The sequence below is a fragment of the Lampris incognitus genome, chromosome 7 (genome assembly GCF_029633865.1).
Source record: "Lampris incognitus isolate fLamInc1 chromosome 7, fLamInc1.hap2, whole genome shotgun sequence".
NCBI lineage: Eukaryota > Metazoa > Chordata > Actinopteri > Lampriformes > Lampridae > Lampris > Lampris incognitus.
Window position 1 is genome coordinate 33,798,679 of NC_079217.1, and position 18,245 is coordinate 33,816,923.

At 44.9% G+C, this 18,245-nt stretch overlaps 1 protein-coding gene across 3 annotated transcripts in view; it reads right to left on the minus strand.

Moving 5' to 3' along the window:
• LOC130115525 (von Willebrand factor A domain-containing protein 5A-like) overlaps positions 1–18,245 on the minus strand; it is a 42,517-nt gene that overhangs the window by 13,226 nt on the left and 11,046 nt on the right. For all 3 annotated transcript variants that reach the window (XM_056283220.1, XM_056283222.1, XM_056283219.1), the window contains exons 13-15: positions 13,319–13,422; positions 12,798–13,018; positions 3,285–3,368 (exon numbers count right to left, since the gene is read on the minus strand). In XM_056283220.1, the coding sequence (XP_056139195.1) occupies positions 3,285–3,368; positions 12,798–13,018; positions 13,319–13,422 (409 nt within the window). The remainder of the gene's footprint in view (positions 1–3,284; positions 3,369–12,797; positions 13,019–13,318; positions 13,423–18,245) is intronic.

Consider the following 18,245-nt stretch of genomic DNA (forward strand, 5'->3'; position numbering starts at 1 on the left):
GGCCATCAAGAATTTGCTTCATAGTGAAGATACTGCGACACTTTCTGTGGTAGTAGATTGCTGGAATCTGTCCCTCAGGAATGTCTTTTGCCAGTTTCAAAACTGGTGCATGATTTCGTATCTGAGCTGCCCTGAGCAGAGTTCTCCATGAGTCGACACTTTGTAGTGAAACCAGCTTATCTGTATCATCAGAACAGTGGATAATACACTCCACCCGTGGGCGCTTTGGTATTGGGTAAAAACTTGCTTGTTCACCAGTGGCCATATTCAGTCAGTTTTCACCTGCCACATACAAACAAATACATGTAACTTAGGTGTATGAACACTACTAAAACAAAGTTTACTTTGCTTCACCAGCGTCATATTACCATTATTTATCTTACATAGCCACAAATAGATACATTACCTAGTTGCTATGCAACAGCTGTATTTTGTCCACATGAGGCCGCTAAAATCAACACAAGATGAAAGTTCCTCGTAGCCACTTTAACTAATCATATTAACATATACATTAAAAGAACATGCTAACATTATGGGAAATTAGCTTACAATCTTCTCCAGAGTGAGACAAGAAGATAGATACCAGTTTCCTCTATATGTGTTTAGTAGATAGCTATCTGGCTGCACGTTAGCCTAGCTTAGCACAATGAATGGAAGTACACAGTACTGGTTATCCTTGGTTGTTGGCCAACTAAGAACTGTCCCAGAGTTTAAGCTAGGCTAATCAGTACCAGGGGTGTTGAAATGCTATATTTGTAAAAATCTGGGCAAATACACAATCGTGAGAGGCACAGAAACAGGTTTCCTGAAAGAAAAATGAAATAGCTGCTCATTTGGAAAGGTTATCATGTATTATTTTACTTCTGTTAGTGTACCAAATAAAATGGCACCAGTGAAGTTGTGTCACCTTGGGTGATATCGATATCTGGTCTGACCCATGGACTAACTGGCTTTGGTCTAGTTAGTTTCTTGGTAATAATGCCCTTCTAATTTAAGGTTCACAATCACCTCACACAATGAAATAGTATGGGTATATTATACATTTCCTGAATCTTTACAGTCCTGTGAGTATTCCAGTTTTTGTGTTTTGTGTCCCTGATATTCCTAGATGCCACAGGGCTAAAAGAAAGTATATAGTTTAGGCGAAAATTGCAGAAAGATGTGTGTTATTGATGGGTTGAAGAGCTCAAGTGACCTCTATATTTGTGAGAAATATCCACAACAGGGCTTGAATGAAAGCTAAGAAGGTCCCCTTTAAAATGATACCAAAGACAATATTATAGAACATTGAAAAATGTCCTGACCATGAGGCTAAACCAGGATATGCACCAGCGTCTAAAATGCAATTTACTTTAGGGGGTGGTTAACTTCATGAGCTGATAACTGTGATACAGCTGCCACTCAGGAATGGTTATCATACCAAAATATCATCTACAGACATGGATCCTTTCAAAAATTATAAGTAAGTTTTGCCACCTTGAGTGTACCGAAATAGGAAATTTTGGGCTCTGGCCCATGGACTATCTGTGTTGTGACCATCAGCTCCAGCTTCCATTCCTGCTCTTACTCTGTCTCCAGCCGTCCTGACCCAAGACGCAGCTCTGCCCTGCTCGACCAGCCTCCCGTCCCCCTGCCTCGTCCTACCTGGTGTCTCTCCAACTCCCAGCCTCCATTTCGGATTTCAACACGCCAGTGAGACCATTCAGACCGGTAAGACCAGCGCCCACTATTAAACCTTTTTCTTCACACTATTTGGGAGTTCTTTGTCTGTATCAGTGGGTGCCCAGAGAAGACATTGGTTATTATGACAAAGATGCCATTCTTCCCACTCAGTTGTCAAGGTCCTCAAGTTCACAGGGCAGAGCAGCCTGTCACGGCCCCGGACACCATCCCACATGAAGTGTACAGGAGGGCAGCGGCTCGACCTAACATCAAGTGGCCAGCCTCAAAACGTGGCCCGGACAAGGAGTGCGATCTGTACGATTGGTGAAGTCTTACCTGCATATCAGTCCCCGGAGGAGCAGTTCATCCCTGCTGTACCTGCCTGCATGAAAAAGCTTAAATGCTTCTGGGGTAAGCCTTTACAACACCTTGTGTCCTCTCTCCCCACTCCACTGGAATAGCTGGTTGCCATCGGACAACAGCTTGACAATGGATCACCTAACCTAGCTGTTTGAAATGAAATCTGCGTCACAATGGATTTCATTGTCCATGCCTCCCCTGCTTGTCTTGTCCAGCAGGACATAACAGATGCAGAGTTTGACCTCTTCAAATGTCTCTTCCATGACACAAACCTGCAACCTTTCCAAAAAGAAAGGAGAAGCATTCAACCTCTGCCAGTCTCATGCCCACCTTCCAAGCTCCTAGCCAGAGCTTTGCTGCCAGAGGATGCGGCACTTGCCCTAAAGCCCCTATCCACTTAGAGTAGCATCTGTTCAAAAGACACACTGCAAGATGCGGGAGAAGCAGTCTTGCGCTGCAGCCATAGCGTAAAGTCAGCCTCCTCCCCCAACAGAGGGCAAGAAGAGATGAGTAACCTAGGGTTTTCTTCCCTATTTACCAGTAAGGGAGCCACAAAAATCTTGAGTCCTGCCCCTATGTCATTAGGCACAGCACCAAAATCTCCACCTCCAGTCAAAAGGAAGAGAGCAGTAGTGAATTCTCATTGTCCCTAAAATGCCCGTGTGGTGGCACAGTTCATGTTCTATAAGTGTAATAAAACCTGCCCCGCCCACTCCCTGTTTTTACTGTCTCTTAGAAAATGTCTCAGCTGAGGCTCCATGGCACAAGTAATTTCAGCTGTGCCAGTCACTTTGTTGAAAATGAGGGTATTTCAACGCTAGGTTGAATCTCAGTAGCTGTGTCTCATCGGATGTGCCATCATCACTGCGATAGACCTATTAAATCGGCGATCCCCATCGATTTAATGGGACTATCACACGACCCATGAACATGCTGGGCGATTTATAGTCTCAGATTCAAAGAGGCTTGATTGATGATTTCAAAGCTCAATTTAAAAAAAATTGCATGAACCTAGTCATTGTACATTTTTTAAAAGCTTTTTAATTTGTACTTTTTTTTTAAAGCAAGGGTCCTCTGTTTCAAAGACTCAATTGCAGTTCATTAATGGCTTTAATTATCAAAATGTATATTAGGTTTACCTACCAGGTAAACTTTGAGGATAATTTTTTTTCTTACCGTTTAAGAGATTATTAAGGGGAATCTATGACTTTTGCAGAATAAGTGTCACACATGATGCAACAGCCTTTGGATTTGCTACTTACCATTTTCTAAGGAATGCATTGAGGATTTCAAACCCAACATGGCGCCGGGGGGACGAGGGGGACTGAAGAACATCCTGTACATTCCTTTAATAAGAAAATTGAGTAAAACAAGTGAAGGGAGGAAAAAATATTGAAAAGCAAAAAACAACACTGAATTCTGGGTAAAGAGTTAACTTCCTTATAATAAAGGGTATATGTGATGCATTTATTTTGTAATTTGTGAAAGCACAATGTCACATCAAGATTATGAATTTGAATGAAAAAATTTTTTTCAAATTGGTAACATATATTCCAGAAGCCTTGTGTGTATTAAGAGACCATCACACACGCATGCGCGCGCGCACACACAGTTATTGATCATTTTCTATGTAGAAATCGGTGACAAACTGGACTGTAACTACTTATTTCAGTGGTAAAGGTCTGAGAAACAAATGGGTATATCAATGAGCAAACATGAACAACCACATTGAGAAACTTGAGTGTTAAAAAAAAAAGTGAGTTTTTTTTCGGTGTGCGTTAGGGGTCAAGAAAATTTGATTTACTTAAGCTAACGAGTTATTGCTGAGGTGTACCAGACTATACTTCATTGGGTTTTTTCTTCTTAAACCCTATCTGGAAAGGCTTAGTGCTCTTTCTAAATCTGTTTGGTATCCCATCCTCCTATAGGAGGAAGCTGAAGTCGCCACGTCTGTTTGAGACAGACCCGGACAGCGCAGCGACACCTGGATGCCACCACCCCCCATAAACTGCTGCGTGTCACAGATCCAGAATTCTCGCTTTCTTCCTTGAAAAGGCGACCCTCCGCTCTTCGCTGACTAGCTTCTGTCTCCTGTTGAACTGTTCTCAAACGAGCCGTCCAGGTTCTAGTCGGTTTTCTCTCTCTGACCATTCAATCAGCCCGTCAAGGTGGATGTTCTGGTTCTTCTCAGATTCTTTTGAAGTAATGCTGTTACCTTACGCAATGCAGCAAGCTACCTTTTGCTAGCATTGTGGCTTACCCCTGCTTGTTACACTTTTCTTTCCCTTTAGTCTTCCAGTATTGCATTTCTCTCAAGCCCGAGGACTAAAGCCAGAAAGAGGTCTGTCACAGGACTATCACATGACTCATGCACATTCTGGGCAATTTAGAGTCTCCAATTAGAAGAGGCTTGATTGATGGTTTCAAGCTCACTTAAAAATTTGCATGAACCTAGCCATTGTACATTTTTAAAAGCTTTTTAATTCGTACTTTTTCAAGGGTCTTCTGTTTCAATGACTCAATTGCAATTCGGTAATGGCTTTAATTATCAAAATTTATTTTAGGTTTACCTACCAAGTAAACTTTGGGGGTTAATTTTTGTGTTGCTATTTAAGAGATTAAGGGGAATCTATAACTTTTGCAGAATAGCAACGGAGGATACTGGGTCTTTTGTTTCTGCCTGTGCTGTTTGTGCCCAGAATAAGCCCTCCACTCAGGCCAGTGCCGGTCTGCTGCACCCCCTGCCTGTTCCACACCGTCCCTGGTCGCATCTGTCCTTGGATTTCGTATCTGGTCTGCCCGCCTCCGACGGTAACACCGTTGTACTGACTGTTGTTGATCGCTTCAGTAAATTTGCTTACTTTTTGCCCTTGTCTAAACTGCCTTCGGCCCGAGAGACTGCGGATCTGCTGGTCAGGGAGGTTTTCCGGGTCTACGGTCTTCCCCGTGATATAGTGTCTGACCGTGGCCCCCAGTTCACTTCTGCTGTCTGGAAGGCTTTCTGCTCTGCCATCAGTGCCACCGTCAGCCTGTCATCGGGGTTCCATCCTCAGACCAACGGCCAGGCCGAGAGGACCAACCAGGCATTGGAGACTGTCCTCTGGTGTCTGCCAACCCATCCTCTTGGTCCTCACAACTTCCCTGGGTAGAATATGCCCATAACACCTTGCCATCGTCTGCTACTGGGTTGTCTCCTTTTCAATGCCTTTACAGCTATCAGCCCCCCCTTTTTCCTTCTCGAGAGGCAGACATTCCGGTTCCGTCTGTCCAGGCCCATGTCGATTGGTGCCGTCCGACCTGGCGGCGAGCCCGTGCTGCACTGCTCAGGGCCTCCGGCCATTACCAGCGCTTGGCGGATCGTCATTGCACCCCTGCTCCGGACTACTCCCCCGGTGACCAGGTATGGCTCTCTACCAAGGATCTAACCTTGAGATCGGATGCTAAAAAACTGTCCCCCAGGTATATTGGTCCCTTTCCCATTGTCAAAGTCATTAACCCCTCTGTGGTCCGTCTGAAGCTGCCCCACACTTTCCGGGTTCACCCTTCCTTCCATGTGTCCTGCCTCAAACCTGTCTCTACCAGCCCTCTAGTTCCTCCGTCCGCCCCCACCTCCCTGTATGATCAACGATCATCCGCCTAACACCGTTCGTCGTCTCCTGGTCTCTCGTCGCCGCGGTCGCGGCTTGCAGTATCTCGTGGACTGGGAGCGATATGGCCCGGAGGAGAGGTGTTGGGTCCCTCGTCGCCTTGTCCTGGACGCGAACCTCATCCGGGACTTCCACAGGATGCACCCTGACGGGCCTAGTAGGTAGCCCGGTGGCACCCCTCGGAGGGGGGGTACTGTCACAGCCTCTCGCCCTTGACATCAAAGCGATCGCCCTTGACACCTGCTACGCCTGCTGACCCCCCCTTCACCCCGGCAATCGCCCTCACCCTTAAAAGGCCTCCACTATGGACCAGTCTTCGCTGGAACGTCGCCATTCATGGACTTCTGCCTACCTGCCACAGAGCCACCTCCTGCTCTACCCCTGAGATCGGTCACTTCAATAAAGACTGGATTCTTCTCTTACCTGGTTGTCCCGTCTGCTTTTGGGTTCCTTCCCGATATGTGACAATATGTATATTTTTTTTCTACTTTATCTTGTTTCTGCTGTTACTACATTTACCAGGATGCTTTGTAGTGTAAAAATTCCCGCTGCTGAGGTGGAATTTTGTAATGAGCCAATCATTTTGTTTTTATTTGAATTTTGTGAAAAGCCAATCAAAATTTGTTAATCCACTGTAGTCACGGAGAAATCTAGTCAGTCCGAGTCTGCACTCCGAAGAGAGAAGTTACTTCCTGTGCTGCTCTGTGTCAACGCTGGTTTTGTGGAGACCAGGTGTAAGGTATTGTAACGATCACGGATGAATAGGTTCGGTAGCCCTTGGCTAACGGGTCGGACCCTTTAGTCGACTGGTTAACGTTGTCGCCCTTGGTGCGGGAGCCACGGGTTCACGTCCCGGCTGTGACGGACCTGCCGGGGATTGCCCCCCGAATTCCCTAAATTGGTGTCAGAAGTGGGATGGTGAGACCTAAGGCCATCGGCAGCGTATGTGCCCAGAGGCGTGAAGGAGCTGATATGCTTAAGCCCGGGGACGCGCTTTCCCGAAGGAAGGGGGTAGTAACGTGCATGGATAAGTAGACACGTTGGTCCTTCGCTAACGGGTCCGACCCTTTAGTCGACTGGTTAACGTAGTCGCTTGCGGTGTGGGAGCCACGTGTTCCAACCCGGATGCGGTGTCCCGAGCTGCCCCCTGAATGGGCTACATTGGTGTCAGAAGTGGAATTCTGACACCAATGTAGCGAATTCGGGGGGGGGGGGAACCGCCACAGCCGGGACGCGAACCCGTATCTCCTGCACCGCAGGCGACAACGTTAACCAGTCAATTAAAGGGTCCGACCCATTAGCCAAGGGCTACCGAGCCTATTCATCCGTGATCGTTACAGTATATTCGTGTACATAGGCCCACAAGTGTGGAGCAGCATTGGTCGTCCTCATTCCTCGTGCATTTTCTTGTTCCGTGATACTGAGTTTAGCAGTGTTTATTTGAGTAACTTCAGTTAGCTAGCTACTGGTGATAGCTACCTGGCTAGCTGACGCTACAAGTTGGCAATGCGGAACCCTGACAGGCTTGCTAGCCGCTGTGAGCTGGTTTCGTTTCCCTTCAGAGGGATCTTGTGATTTCCTGGGGAGGAGCAGACTGTGGCGGGCTTGATCGCCTCCTTGGTGTTTCACTGGACTTGCTCCGGCTGCTAGCCAGGAGGCAGCTGTAGGGTGACGGTTCCCAGGCTCATGGACTGAGTGGAAGCGCTTGTGAGTAGCCTGCACTTGCACTGATTGACGCACACGCGGTTTGCAACATGAACTCCGGTGATTGAGGTGGACGCGCATTGTGGCGGGTGCTGTTAACAAGCATGGTGCACAAAACACCATATCTACACTCACTGGCCACTTTATTAGGTACACCTTGCTAGTACCGGGTTGGACCCCCTTTTGCCTTCAGAACTGCCTTAATCCTTCGTGGCATAGATTCAACAAGGTACTGGAAACATTCCTCAAGAGAGTTTGGTCCATATTGACATGATAGCATCACACAATTGCTGCAGATTTGTCGGCTGCACATCCATGATGCGAATCTCCCGGTCCACCACATCCCAAAGGTGCTCTATTTGATTGAGATCTGGTGACTCTGGAGGCCATTTGAGTACAGTGAACTCATTGTCATGTTCAAGAAACCAGTCTGAGATGATTCGAGCTTTATGACATGGCGCGTTATCCTGCTGGAAGTATCCATCAGAAGATGGGAACACTGTGGTCATAAAGGGATGGACATGGTCAGCAACAATACTCAGGTAGGCTGTGGCGTTGACACGATGCTCAGTTGGTACTAAGGGGCCCAAAGTGTGCCAAGAAAATATCCCCCACACCATTACACCACCACCACCAGCCTGAACCGTTGATACAAGGCAGGATGGATCCATGCTTTCAAGTTGTTGACGCCAAATTCTGACCCTACCATCCGAATGTCGCAGCAGAAATGTAGACTCATCAGACCAGGCAACGTTTTTCCAATCTTCTATTGTCCAATTTTGGTGAGCCTGTGCGAATTGTAGCCTCAGTTTCCTGTTCTTAGCTGACAGGAGTGGCACCCGGTGTGGTCTTCTGCTGCTGTAGCCCATCTGCCTCAAGGTTCGACGTGTTGTGCATTCAGGGATGCTCTTCTGCATACCTCGGTTGTAATGAGTGGTTATTTGAGTTACTGTTGTCTTTCTATCAGCTCGAACCAGTCTGGCCATTCTCCTCTGACCTCTGGCATCAACAAGGCATTTTCGCCCACAGAACTGCCGCTCACTGGATATTTTCTTTTTTGGACCATTCTCTGTAAACCCTAGAGATGGTTGTGTGTGAAAATCCCAGTAGATCAGCAGTTTCTGAAATACTCAGACCAGCCCGTCTGGCACCAACAACCATGCCACGTTCAAAGTCACTTAAATCCCCTTTCTTCCCCATTCTGATGCTCGGTTTGAACTGCAGCAGATCGTCTTGACCATGTCTACATGCCTAAATGCATTGAGTTGCTGCTATGTGATTGGCTGATTAGAAATTTGCATTAACAAGCAGATGGACAGGTGTGCCTAATAAAGTGGCCGGTGAGTGTATACTGCACTACCGCAGTGCAAAACGAACAGCACAAACAAAACCCGACAAGATAAAACTGTGGTGCCCAATCATTGCCAGTCGATCACGAGATGATTTTGAAAAATGGAGTTAAATTTTGAAAAAAATCGGCAGTCCCTTGCGTTCACATCTTGATTGACATCGAATTTGACTAACCATTAAGAGGCAAGGTCAGCATTAGTCCTGTATTAGTCAGAGTCAACATCAATCAAGATATTATTGGCGAATTAGTATCTCACTCGCAAGCTCTGACGTATGAAGGCGTAACCTGACATTCACTGTCAGCGTCCAAGTGAAGAGGAAACGGGAGTCGTGACTAATGTTAACAAGGTCAACTTCTCTTTAATGTTCTTGTGCGTGTTCGGAGACGACAAACAACAAAAATGGCAGAAGCCAAAAGATCAAAAACTTATTTACTCAATGGATGGGAGGACGATTATTTTTTCGTTTATTCCAATGAAAAATCCATCTGTCTAGTCTGCAATGCTAGTGTGGCTATACCAAAGAAGGGTAATTTAGCGCAACATTTTAAAATGGTGCACAACAATTATGATACAGATTTCCCAGTGAAAACAGTTCTATGAACCAGAAAATTGCAGGAATTGAAGTCTCAATTGGCAGCGCAACAGTCAATTGTGAATTGGACATTGTGAAAGCCATTAAATACGTTCAGCTATCCCGGAATACTGTTACACGGCGCTGTCAGGAAATGGTCGAGAATCTTCACGAGCAACTGAAGGACATTGAGTTCGACGAGTCAACCGATATGGTAGATGTGGTACAGTTATGTATTTTCATTAGAATGGCCTTTGAAGACATGAGCGCAAAAGAAGAGCTGCTCACCATTTTGCCACTTAAAGGACAGACTAGAGGTGAAGATATTTTTCAAGCATTCATGGAATTCGTTAACCAGAATAAACTGCCCCTTTTAAACTCATCTCCATTACAACTGATGGCCCACGTGCTATGGTAGGCCGTACCAATGGTTCGTTGGATTGTGCAAGCAAAGTGATTCTTTCCCGGACTTCCTTAATTCAATCAATCAATCAAGTTGCATTTTTATAGCGCTTTTCTAGCTGCAATCATTGCATAATTCACCAACAAGCGCTGTGTGGAAACATCTTAAACATGAAAGAAGTGATGGCTATTGCTATGAAGATCGTGTGCTCGGTTAGGGCAAGGAGCCCACAGAGGAGGCTATTTCGCGCACACAAGGAGGAGACAGGAGCAGAACACACAGACCTGTTGCTGCACACGGATGTAAGGTGGCTGAGCAGAGGTACAATTTTGGAGAGATTCAGTGAGTTTTTGCCTGAAATGAAAGATTTTCTCAAGCTTGCTAAACATGCCGAATGTACTCAGCTAGAGAACAAGTGGCTTTTGGCTTTGGCATTCCTAACCGATCTCACTACCATGGTGAATGAGCCGAGTTTAGAACTATAGAGTAAGGATAAATATGTAATAAACATGATCTGCTCAGTGAAGGTGTTTAAAAGCAAGCTCCAACTGCTGTCAAGTAGGCTACAATGCAGTGACCTGCGAAAATTTGCTCACATGCAGGCAGAACTTAAATGTCAGGTTAATGACACAGCACAGCTTGATAATGTACACTGCTCAAAAAAATAAAGGGAACACCTAAAAACACAATATAGACCTCGATGAATGAAATATTTCAGCTGAAAATCTTTATTAGACAGAGGAATGTGTTTAGAGCAAAATAACCTAAGAATGATCAATGGAAATCAAAATCATTAGCCCATTAACGTCTGGATTCAGAATCATACTCAAAATCAAAGTGGAAAATGAGAACATAGGCTGATCCAACTTCTGTGGAAATTCTTCAAGACGATTCAAAATGAGGCTCAGTAGTGTGTGTGGTCTCCACGTGCCTGTATGCACTCCCTACAACGTCTGGGCATGCTCCTGATGAGATGACGGATGGTCTCCTGAGGGATCTCCTCCCAGACCTGGATCAGGGCATCGGTCAACTCCTGGACAGTCTGTGGTGCGACATCGCGTTGGCGGATGGTACGAGACATGATGTCCCAGAGGTGCTCGATTGGATTCAGGTCTGGGGAACGTGCAGGCCAGTCCATAGCATCAATGCCCTCGACATACAGGAACTGCTGACACACTCTGGCCACATGAGGACGAGCATTGTCATGCATGAGCAGGAACCCAGGGCCCACTGCACCAGCATATGGTCTGGCAATGGGTCTGAGGATCTCATCCCGGTACCTAATGGCAGTCATGGTACCTCTGGCTAGCACGTAGAGGTCTGTGCGGCCCTCCAAGGATATGCCTCCCCAGACCATCACTGACCCACCGCCAAACCGGTCATGCTGGAGGATGTTGCAGGCAGCAGAACGTTCTCCACAGCGTCTCCAGACTCTCTCACGTCTGTCACATGTGTTCAGTGTGAACCTGCTCTCATCTGTGAAGAGCACAGGGCGCCAATGGCGAATCTGCCAACCAAGATGTTCTCTGGCAAAGGTCAATCGGGCTGCACGGTGTTGGGCTGTGAGCACAGGCCCCAATTGTGGACGTCGGGCCCTCATACCATCCTCATGCATTCTGTTTCTCACTGTTTGAGCAGAAACCTGCACATTAGTGGCCTGTTGAAGGTCGTTTTGTAGGGCTCCGGCAGTGCTCCTCCTGTTCCTCCTTGCACAAAGGACCAGATAGCGGTCCTGCTGCGGGGTTGTTGTCCTCCTGCGGCCCCCTCCACGTCTCCTGGTGTACTGGCCTGTCTCCTGGTACCTCCTCCATGCTCTGGACACTGTGCTGGGAGACGCATCAAATCTTCTTGCCACAGCACGCATGTGCCATCCTGGATGAGCTGCACTACCTGAGCAACTTCTGTGGGTTGCAGATACCGCCTCATGCCACCTCTAGTAGTGAGGGCACTAGCAAAATGAAAAACTAACCAAAGATCGGCCAGAAAACATGAGGACAGGCAAATGGTCTGTGGCCACCACTTGCAAATCCATTCCTTTTATAGGGGTTGTCTTGCAAATTGTCTAATTTCCACCAGGTGGAAATTAAGACAATTTACCAACAGGTGAAATTGATTCACAAATCAGTGTTGCTTCCTAACTGGACAGGTTGATATCTCAAAAGTGTGACTGACTTGGAGCTACATTGCATTGCTTATGTGTTCCCTTTATTTTTTTGAGCAGTGTACATTATGAGGAGCAAGTTCAGAGCATCTTGTCAGAGTTTGATAGGCACTTTACTGACTTTGCGTCCATTGAACCTGTTGCCAGCTATCTGTGTTTTCCATTTGGAAGTATTGATGTGGATGACATTGCCTCCAAAGTGGCATCACTGTTTCACCAGGACAGCCCTGCTGTGGAGAATGAGATCCTCACACTTAAAACTGACAGAGATTAAATCCAGGGCAACACAAGGGCTGAAGGGAGCATTCTGGGAGCTACTGCTGCGGGAAAGGACCTCAACCTCTGGAGATGTGCCATGAACTTCACAGCAATTTTTGGATCAAACTACCTGTGTGAATCTGCTTTTTCTCACATGAAGATCAAGTAGAAGTACAGATCCACAATGACAGATGACCACCTTGTGACCTGCCTAAGGCTTGCAACCAGCTGCTACAACCCTGACTTTGAGAAACTAGCCTCCTCCTCCCAGTGCCAGCGTTCCCACTAAGGTAGAGAACGACGTTTATTTCTACTTTTCTAACACAGAGAACTATACTGTACTGTATTTTCTGTTTGCCGTATGTACATATTGAATTGGTATTACAGTAATACGGTTCCATATTTGGGCTGGTAGATCTCAGCTGGCTGACAAATGTAAAAGTAGATCTTGGTTGAAAAATGTTTGGGCACCCCGATTTAATTCATCCTCTTGTTTTTACGTCCACCTGACATGGTGAGACAACTGGACCTGTGAAGAGAGATGCACAGGCTTCCACAAATGGACTGCATTTATATAGCGCTTTTCTAGTGTACCGATTACGCAAAGCACTTTACAGTGTATGCCTCACATTCACCCATTCACTCTCACATGCTCTCTAATATACAGGTGCCCTCTTACTTGGTGCTGGGATGTTTCTGCGCAGCAGAGGTCCTTGTACAGCCTCTCCATTGCTTTTGCTGACAGCGATGAAGGCAGTGAAGGCACTGCTCACTCCTGACTGGATGCTGACTTCCATTATCTTCTCCTTCACTCCTCCATTGTTCTGTCCTCCATGTTCCCGCTCTTCCATTTCCAGAGAGCGAATCAAGGTCCACGCACCCAACCTGTGAAGTGTCAGTCTGCACAGAAGACAGAGGAGAGGTGTTACATTTCTATAATTATGATGGTAATACTAATTACTGTTTTTTTTTTACTTGCCATTTATTTTAATTTAAAGGGAAAGTATCACAATTTTCAGCATTATCTCTCCTGATTCACGGATTGTTGGACACTTTTCAGCACAATTTCAGCAGCATTTCTGAGACAAAGGAGACTGCTCGGTATTATGGCAGTAAATGAAGTGTATCCCCACAACATATATAGGAGATAAAGTTGACAATTGTGACTGTTTATTCAGTGAAAAAGAAACAAAATTTTACCCTGTATCCTCTGTAGGTTTAAGACTGAAGTGGAGCTGGTTCATAGACGGCTGACCTGCCAGGCTGTACTTCACTGTCACACAACCCTCTGTGGATGCTGAACTCTGAGAAATGATATAAGTGTTTCTATACATACTTGCATGAAGGAAAACAATGTCATAACTGAGACTGGAGTTCTTTAGAGTGTACATCTTGAATCATATCTTGGAAGTTGTTGGCTCTGGAAATACCATCAGTTGTGTTTCTTGGGTTTATTATTGGGTCTTTATACATCATGCACCCTTACTTAGCTGATCCACATGAGGTTGTTCAGGCCTCAGCCTATACGAGTAGCAACTAATGATCATCTTTTTTTCAGCGAAACTCATTTGGATGCCTTGCTGCAACTCTTGTGTTTTTGTGGATGTCTTTCTACTCCCTTCCACAATGCTCTGAGCACCATATATGCCATAGACTATATGGGCTGCAAAACTCCTGCAACCTATTTTAAAGGGCATATTTTAAATGGCCCTCTAAGGCATATTTTTTGGCAATCATGTTTCAAGGGTTTTCTTTGATGGACCTGTTTCGAGTGATTTTGTTAATGACCTGTTAGCTAGATTAAGTCTGGACTCTAAGTGGTCTTTGAGATGTGCTGGAGGAATTTCAGCTGTCTTTCAAAGTCCACAAACAGTTGCTAGTCTTGGGACGATGTCAGTATCCCTTTTGATGTTCTTACTTAGGATCTGGGCTGCTCACTGGCTCTCATGAAAAATATGGTTTGAACTGCAGGCCATGTTAGCTGGCTCTTTTCAAATCATGCACAGATAGCCACAGCATTGCTTTTCAGGACTTGGTCTTGTTGCCAGTTTTAACGGCCCTCACACTGAATGCTTTTTTTTTTTGTTTTTTTTTTTGTCATTGCTTAACTTGAACACAGTTTGGATGCTAGAGTATCCACTTTCCCACTGATGTGCAAATGGATGGGCTTGTTAAGATGCCAGAAGATTTTTAGATCATAATCTTTTCTTTCTTTTCTTTTTTTTGTGGCTTATCCCCCCCCCCAATTGTACTTGGCTAATTACCCCACTCTTCTGAGCCATCCCAGTCGCTGCTCCACCCCCCTTTGCCAAGCCAGAAAGGGCTGCGGACTACCACTTGCAGCCTCGGACACATGTGGAGTCTCCAGCCGCTTCTTTTTTCACCTGACAGTGAGGAGTTTCACCAGGGGGACGTAGTGCATGGGAGGATCATGCTATTCCCCCCTCGTTTCGCCTCCCCCGAGAACAGGCACCTCAGCTGACCAGAGGAGGCACTAGTGTAGCGACCAGGACACACATCACAGGGTAGGCGCCTACCCTGTGATAACTTAATCAAAATAACCATACAACAAATTCATAACATATCAAAATCTCACTCTAGTTGCTGTGTTATAACCCATTTTTAATGATATTTTTATGTCCTTGTCAAGTCCGTAAACTCCGATGAACGAAATGTGTGTTGTTTTCTAAGATACTGGCTAAATGTGAAACTTGAGTACTGTGAATGACATGCGTACATTTGTAACCCAGGTCAAGATAACCCAGGTTAAAATAACCTACATATAATTACAGCTGAATCATAATAAATAAATAAATAATAATAATTAATCATTTTGCAAATAGTAAACCGTAGATAAGTAATTCATGGTACCAATAAATTCATATTGTTGGTTCAGATTGCTATTTATTAAAACGCAGCGCGTGCAGTGCTGATTAGCCAATCAGCTGCCTTGCTCGAGAGGGAGGACGTCCCAGAACCAGCTAGGTTTCAGAACGCCAGGCAAACGCTTGAGAGAAGCCACTAGAACGAGAGATAGAAGATTCTACTTTGAAATAGCAGTGAGCTACAATTGGTTCTTTCTTTATCCAAATTGAGTATTTTGTTGGTTTGGTCATCCTCCGGGCCCTGGGCTTTGTATTGTGTCCGAGTATCGTCCAGGACTTGGTGAGTCAATTGCTAACTAGCCAAACTTTTCCGTTTTCAATGTCTGTGTGCATAGGCTAGTTAAAGCTATAAGTAGCTCAGTTATGTTGTAGATCATAATTTGTGTAAAGATTATTGAGGAGCTACGTTTTCCTTTTGTGAACCGAATTCAGAATGTATTTTTCTTTTGTGCAAACCGAGTTGATGGGCTGGCTACTTCCAGCTGGGTTGCAGCGGCATGGTGTATTGGCACAGAAATTAAACTGTGTCACGTTTTAGCGGTCGGTAGATTGACTATGTCAATCGGTACTTATATTGTTTTCTTTTGATTGTTTTATTGAGAGATATGTAAACTAATGTCTTTGCATGTGTGATGTGCCTGTTATAATGCAGGCCAGGTTTTTTTTTTTGGATTGGGAAGATCGCGTTTGGTGTTCATACCCCAAGCTGGAAACAAGATGGCGAGCCACTTATAGGAGACCTGCTGGATCCGTGTGGTCTGTCTGCGGCTTCAGACACCTCATTCTCAGGACAGTAGCCTACAGATTCGAGCACCTGGATTGTGGTAGGACTGAAATTTCCAGTTTGTTACTGCAAAACGCAGTTGGACTCATTGGAGCAACAACGGACTTTACAAAAAGGACTGATTATAGCCTACATTGATTATTGATTTTGATTTTTGATCTGATATTGTATTGTTAATTGCAGTATTGGCTGAGTTTATTACTCATTCATACTGTTCATGGGGTAATGCAATTGTGTGTTACTTTTGGCATTCTAATTTACTGGTTAAGTAACTTAGGTTAACGGAAATTAGAACTGAAACTTAAAGGCCTAATGGAAAAAATTGAACATAACACAAATTAACAATTTGTCAACTCAAACAAGAGATAACGTCAAATTAGAATTAAAAGGATCCTAAATTGGAACTAAAATATCTATCCAAAATATCTGCAACTCAAAATAGTGGTTTAATAAGGGTTCAATCATAAAACAAGAGGTTTCAAGCAATTTATCCATTCGCACTGTTATTGTGTATGTTTCTCTGTCTATGTTTACAATTCTTTATATAAAAACAAGCTGGTAGTTCAAACTTTTTTCTGTGGTCTGCAATCATTTGATGCTCGTTATAAACTGCTCCTACGAACCTAGAACTGGTCCTAGTCAACTGTCAACATCTACAGTGCTACACATGGTCATAGTATATGGCTTCCCAAGTCACACTTTTTTTTTAACTTGTAGCTTTGCCATGTTTTTTTTTTCCAGGCTGGCTCGAGGCATCATGCCACATTTTCTTTTAATTTACTGACAATCCATCGCCCACTAATACATCAAAAACAGCCTTGAAAGTTGACAACCATTTTGAAGTTCACAAATGTGTGCAAGTCATCTCAGTTTTCCTTCCATTTCTACAAATCGGTGCAATTACTCGTGAATAATATTGACTGTTCACTTTCACTGTACAATTTTTGTGATTACGTTGATTCACTTTTTTAAGTGTTTACAAGTTGTTATATTATGTAGTTGAACTGGACTGGGCTCTAACTGCACAGGAGAAGCATTAATGATGGGATAGATGCTATTATCAGAAACGGAACCAGAAACGCTGTCATTTCAATTCATGCACTTGCACACATGAAATAAAATGAAACATTGTGCCCCCCAGCCCACAGCAGTGCAACACAATGACAAAAACACATATCCAAAAACTACAAGAACACACATCTACTGCTACTACTTTCGGCTGCTCCCATTAGGGGTCACCACAGCGGATCATCCGTTTCCATTTCTTCCTGTCTTCTGCATCTTTCTCTGTCACACCAGCCACCTGCATGTCTTCCCTCACCACATCCATAAACCTCCTTTTTGGCCTTCCTCTCTTCCTCTTCCCTGGCAGCTCCATACTCAGCATCCTTCTCCCAATATACCCAGCATCTCTCCTCCACACATGTCCAAGCCATCTCAATCTTGCCTCTCTTTCTTTGTCTCCAAACTGTCCAATTTGAGCGGTCCCTCTAATATAATTATTCCTAATCCTGTCCTCCATCACTCGCAATGAAAATCTTAGCATCTTCAACTCTACACCTCCAGCTCCGCCTCCTGTCTTTTTGTCAGTGCCACTGTCTCCAAACCATATAACATAGCTGGTCTCACAACCATCTTGTTAATCTTCCCTTTAACTCTTGCTGGTACCCTTCTGTTGCAAATCACTCCTGACACTCTTCTCCACCCACTCCACCCTGCCTGCACTCTCTTCTTCACCTTTCTCCTGTACTTCCCGTTACTTTGGACAGTTGACCCCAAGTATTTAAACTCATATGCCTTCGTCACCTCCACTCCTTGCATCCTGACCATTCCACTGTCCTTCCTCTCATTCATGCATAGGCATTCCGTCTCGCTCCTACTGATTATTATTCCTCTTCTCTCCAGTGTATACCTCCACCTCTCCAGGCTCTACTCAACCTGCACCCTACTCTTGCTACAGATCACAATGTCATCCGCGAACATCATCGTCCATGGAGACTTCTGCCTAATCTTGTCCGTCAACCTGTCCATCACCATTGCAAACAAGAAAGGGCTCAGAGCCGATCCTTGATGTAATCCCACCTCCACCTTGAACCCATCTGTCATTCCAATCGCACACCTCACCATTGTCACACTTCCCTCATACATATCCTGCACCACGCCTACATACTTCTCTGCAACTCTTGACTTCCTCATACAATACCACACCCCCTCTCTCGGCACCCTGTCGTATGCTTTCTCTAAATCTACAAAGACACAATGTAACTCCTTCTGGCCTTCTCTATACTTCTCGATCAACATTCTCAAACCAAATTAACACATTTATGTAAACTAAAATTTTTTTTAAAAAAAGTCACTGTCCAGCAGAATGAACGCCAGCCAGGATGACTTTCAGAACTGCCATCCGATGCTGCCTAGATATGTTCTCTCCTGTCAACACCTTGCAGTCTCCAATCTT